The 5658-nt window shown below is 44.4% G+C and overlaps 1 protein-coding gene across 1 annotated transcript; it reads left to right on the top strand.

Annotated features, from left to right (window-relative positions):
• Nucleotides 1-1040: 1040 nt before the first annotated feature.
• Nucleotides 1041-2609, top strand: LOC124570092. The gene has a single exon (XM_047131098.1). The coding sequence runs from the start codon at nt 1041-1043 to the stop codon at nt 2607-2609; it is 1569 nt and encodes a 522-aa protein (XP_046987054.1).
• The last annotated feature ends 3049 nt before the right edge of the window (nt 2610-5658 follow it).

Genomic DNA, 5658 nt, shown 5'->3' with positions numbered 1-5658 from the left:
TTAAATTTAACTTGCATGTTTAGCAAACAAATTAACCATCATTTATTTTAAAAAGGATTTAACAATAATCATGTGGTGTAAGTTTAAGATTGGTAGGTGTTGATCCACGCATGATGCACATCACACACAGATTGTGTATTATGTAACAAAATTTGATTAGTTAGGTCTATTAATGCAATTCCCCTAGTATCAAGCCTGCAATGGGAACCCAAGCTAATAGATAACTCAATGACTATTTGAATTTTGTTATGTGGAATGGAAATTTCTTATTTTTTGTTTTGTTATTGCTAACGCAATTTTAGCTATGTACAAGCCTGAGGTATCATATTTAACATAATGATGTTATTATAAATCAAGCAGGCAAAACGATACCTTGCCATTTTCTATACCCTGATGGAATACTGTTAGGAGTTCTTTACTAATTCCCATGGTTGTTCGGATTAGTTAAACTCTGGGATGCCTAAACCAGGTATGAACGAATACTGTTATTTTGGGAGCTTTTATCCTTTTTCTGGAGTGGGGCCCCAAAGGCGGTTGGAAGGCGTACTACGTCCCCTTTCGGCAGCTCCTGCAACCTAAGTGATACCAGACGTATTGGCTTGCCTTTCCTCTGGATTGTATCATTTAGGTCGAGAGGGAGACCGTGATGATTGGGCAACTCACGTGTCTTCATATTTATTGCTCAGGCTTGTAGCATCCTGGAGAGGACACTTCAGCGGCGTCCAAGGACTTCGGCACAACACGGGAAGAGGCAGTTACCGGTTATAAGCTCTGTCTGATTGGCGTAAGAGTCGAGTGCCAGGGGCCACTTCCGACGGTGGGAGAGATCATTGCATCTCATTGGACAGCTACCGCCCGCCTCAAGCTGGGCAGCCCCCAGCCAATAAGGTGCTGTCCCGCCACTATCCGCCTGCTTCACGGGGTGTGTGAAGCTTAGAAGTAATCTTCGACAAGCGGGTTGATATAGTACACCTACCAACGACAAAAATGAAATGATAAAGAAATCACTATTTCGTATTGCCACCTGGAATGTTAGGACCATGTGTCCAAGGTACATTGACGATGCCCAAGAGGTTGATTTCATCCGTAAGACTGCCGTAATTGACAGAGAGCTCCATCGTTTGAATGTTGACATCGCGGGACTGCAGGGGACGCGGCTTCCAGATGCGGGCTCTATCAGGGAGGATAATTACACATTCTTCTGGCAGGGGAAGTCTCAAGACGAGCCAAGACTTCATGGCGTAGGATTTGCTGTTAAAAACGCCCTCCTGGACTGTACTGTGCCACCATCCGATGGAACAGAGCGAATTATTGATTTGAAAATATGCTCCTCAAGTGGCACTGTCAACATCCTAAATGTGTACGCTCCTACCTTATCATCCAGCATGGAAGAGAAGGGTCTGTTTTATGATTTACTCAGTGACAGAATAGCCAAGGTACCTAGCACCGAGACACTGTATATTCTAGGGGACTTTAATGCTAGAGTTGGATCAGATAACGACATATGGCCGAATTGCCTGGGACATCATGGGGTGGGAAAAATGAATGAAAATGGCCAGAGACTGCTTGACGTTTGCTGCTTTTATGGACTCTGTATCACAAACACATATTTCCAGCTTAAGGATCAGCACAAGGTGTCTTGGAGACACCCGCGCTCTCATCACTGGCATCAACTTGACTTAGTCATAGCTAGGCGTACTGGTCTCAAAAATGTGCTACTGACACGAAGTTATCATAGTGCTGATTGCAACACAGACCACGCCCTAGTGGCGTGCACATTGAGGCTCACTCCTAAGAAATGTCACCACGCTAAACCGAGAGGTCATCCCCGTATCAACACAGATCATGTTCATGACACACAAAGAAAGCAGGATTTTGCCAGTAATTTTGAAAGTGCTTTCCCAGGAAACGTGGAAGCAGAAAGGAATGTTGATAAGAAATGGGCAAAACTCTCGGGTGCAATCTACAACTCAGCAGTATTGGCCTATGGAATAAAAGGAAAAAGAAATAAGGACTGGTACGAGCAAAATTTGGAAGAAATGGAACCAGTCACCGAGGCCAAACGGAAAGCCCTGCTTGCTTACAAAAGAAACCCAAATGAAAGAACTCGAGATGACCTACGAAAAGCAAAGAACAGGGCACAGCAAACATCAAGGAGATGCGCAAATAACTACTGGCTGAATTTATGTGCAGGTGTACAGAAAGCGGCCGACTCTGGGAATGCTAAGGCAATGTACGATGGTATTAAGAAAGCAATTGGACCAACTGTCAGGAAAACAGCTCCTCTGAAGTCCAAGACGGGTGAAGTCATTACTGATGAAGGCAAACAAATGCAACGTTGGGTTGAACACTACCTCGAGTTGTATGCAGTCGAGAATGAAGTTAGCAAGGATGCATGTGACGCCATCAAACAAATGCCAGTTATGGAAGAACTAGATGCAATGCCTACTATGGAAGAACTTAGTAGAGAAATAGATTCTTTGCTAACGGAAAGGCCCCAGGTGAAGATGGGATCCCTGCAGAGGTTATTAAGTATAACAAGTCTGTTCTTCTCAAACATTTATATTCACTTATCACAACCAGCTGGGAAGAAGGTTGTGTCCCGATGAGTATGCGGAATTCGAGGATAGTTACTCTATATAAACAGAAAGAGAACAGAAGTGACTGTAACAATTACCGAGGCATTTCATTACTAAGTGTAGCCGGGAAAGCTTATGCAAGAGTCATCCTAATGCGATTACAGATCTTAGCTTCCAGAATCTACCCAGAATCTCAGTGTGGCTTCAGGCCCGGCCGATCAACCGTAGATATGATCTTCTCCTTAAGACAGCTACAAGAGAAATGTTGTGAGCAGCAGAGGCCACTTTATATTGCTTTCATTGACCTTGTTAAAGCATTTGATTTAGTGAGCAGAAATGGGCTTTTCAAACTGTTGCAGAAGATTGGATGCCCACCTAAACTACTGCAGATAATTGTCTCTTCCCATGAGAAAACACAAGCAACAATTTGCTTCAACGGTAAAACATCAGAAGCATTCCCTGTTAATAGCGGTGTGAAACAGGGGTGTGTGTTAGCTCCTACATTGTTTGGGATTTTCTTTTCCCTTCTGCTCAGATTTGCCTTTGAAGACTGTGAGGAGGGAATGTATCTACATACGAGGTCTGATGGAAATCTTTTCAATATTGCTCGCCTCAAGGCCAAGACCAAAGTAAATACAGTCGTTATCCGTGAGTTGTTATATGCGGACGATGCAGCTCTAGTAGCGAACACAGAAGATGAGCTGCAGTATATAATCAACAAATTATCAAATGCCTGTGAAAAGTTTGGTCTACTCGTCAGCCTTCAAAAGACTAAGATCATGGCGCAGAGCACTACCAACCTTCCATCCATTAGCATTGATGGCAATCCTCTCCAGATAGTTGGTGACTTTACCTACGTGGGATCCACAATATGTAGCAACTTGTCCATGGACACTGAACTTACTAACAGAATCGCAAAGGCATCATCTGTCATGGATAGATTGAAAAACAGAGTATGGAACAACGGACTGCTTACCACAAAAACTAAATTAAAAGTCTACAACGCTTGTGTTATAAGCACCCTTCTCTATAGCTGTGAGACATGGACAACTCTTTCTAGGCATGAATATCGACTCAACAGCTTCCATCTCCGCTGTCTCCGGAAGATCCTTCAGATCTCTTGGAGAGATAGAGTACCCAACACCGAAGTCTTTCATCGTGCAAGCACAACCAGCATCTTTGCACTTCTGAGTCATCGACGTCTAAGATGGTTGGGACATGTCAGGCGCATGGATCCTGAGCGGATACCGAAACAGCTGCTGTACGGCGAACTTCAGGAAGGTGTGAGGCCAGTGGGACGACCGCATCTTCGTTTCAAGGATGTCTGCAAGAGAGACCTGACCAAGACCAGAATCAATCCAAGTCGCTGGGAAAGCATTGCAGATGACCGTGTCAAGTGGCGAGTAACTGTGCGCAACGGCGTCAAGCTCTCAGAGGACGAACACACACAGGAACAAATCAGGAAGAGGACAAAGCGAAGAGACAGAGCGGCTTCTGTTCGAAGTCCCTCAAATTTCACATGTCCAAACTGCAGTAGGGACTGCCACTCTCGAGTGGGACTTTTTAGCCACAGCAGACGCTGCAGACTCTGAACCAAGCATGCTACACCATCATCCCTCAAGGATGGACGGATGCCATTATATCCTTTTTCTGAAAGAGTGATGAGGTGTGTTATTACATGATTATCACATAGTGTTTCATTTTCTGCCGCTATTTCACAGTCATTTCATTGACAGGATTGGACATATTTGCTTGGGAAGAAAATGATGCGCATTTCTTACTGGGAAGATGTGCTACCGCTGTTGTCTCAAGTTCACGCTTGTTGTCAGAAGGCAATCAGTGAGTCTCAATAACAGGGAGTTAAGCAGTTTTGCAGAAGTGGAGCCGCATACCGTACTGTGCTTTTTTTGGTGAGCGGCAGCACCTGTACTCACTCGAGGGAGTGGTTGGGGGGGAGGGGGGGAGGCCCACTGCCGCCGCCAGAGAACAACTGAGCATGATATTTTGCATTTTCTGTATGGACATAAAAGGACAGATTGCCATGGTGCAGCCCTGACCAGTGTGGGAAAATCGAGTGCTTTCGCCCACAAATTGTGGTGTAGCCAACCGACCGAGTCGCCTTGCCACCATGCTTGGTGCATAGAGATTGATCAGTAGGTGAGATACTGTTCCCGTGCCAGTACGAATCTCTTGTTTGTTAATGAGCGTTTTGCATGCCAAAATAGTCTGAAGTGGTCTCCTGTTCACGTTTATCGCCTTCGCAATAGCATGGAGTCACTCCCTCCGTGTGGAGTTTTTTGCCAGTATTGCAGTTGGGGATTGTGAACTATGATTTGGAAGATTTTGTCATCCGGCAGCCGTATGGCGCTGATTGACGCACAAAAGATGAATTTGGGGAAATATAAATAATGCGGTAGTGCGATCAATATTCTGAGCAGCTTGTAATTTACTTGTTCTGCCATCAACTTGAATTGGCTCTTTAACTTTGAAATCCCACACTGCTCAGATAAGGAAATCTCACAAAAAACAAATATAATGTGCTTATGCTTAAGGTGATGCCCTCTTAGAGATGATGATGATGATGATGTTCAGTTTGTGGGGCGCTCAACTGCGCGGTCAGCAGCGCCCCCCACAAAGTCCAATTTTTTATGCAGTCCAATCTAGCCACGCTCATTAACGATGATGATGATGAAATGATGAGGACAACACAAACACCCAGTCTCTGGGCAGAGAAAATCTCCAACCCTGGCCGGAAATCGAAACCAGGGTCCTGTGAACCAAAGCCAGCAACGCTAGCCACTAGGCCACTTCGGATTTTTCTTGTTGTGATGGTGTATCTGTTGCGCACAGTGACCAAATATAATGATCACTTATTTAATGTTCAAGGAAGGTAATAAGCATTGCACTCACTCATCTAGTGTGACAATAAATTTGTTTATCACGTGTTGAGAGGTTTTTCAATCTCCCCTACACTTGAATTTTGGTTTAGTGTTTTTCATGATAATTTTGGTCAATTATTTTGCATTGTTCAGATATAGCAGACAGCAATCTGCACACCTGACTCAGATTTATAGCCACA

This window comes from Schistocerca americana, chromosome 1 (assembly GCF_021461395.2).
Source record: "Schistocerca americana isolate TAMUIC-IGC-003095 chromosome 1, iqSchAmer2.1, whole genome shotgun sequence".
NCBI lineage: Eukaryota > Metazoa > Arthropoda > Insecta > Orthoptera > Acrididae > Schistocerca > Schistocerca americana.
Note: the sequence above shows the minus strand (reverse complement) of the source record. Positions and strands in the feature narration are given on the sequence as shown.

Excerpts from the sequence above, each read along its gene's own strand:
- LOC124570092 (XM_047131098.1), top strand. The coding sequence starts at position 1,041 with ATGTGTCCAAGGTACATTGACGATGCCCAAGAGGTTGATTTCATCCGT.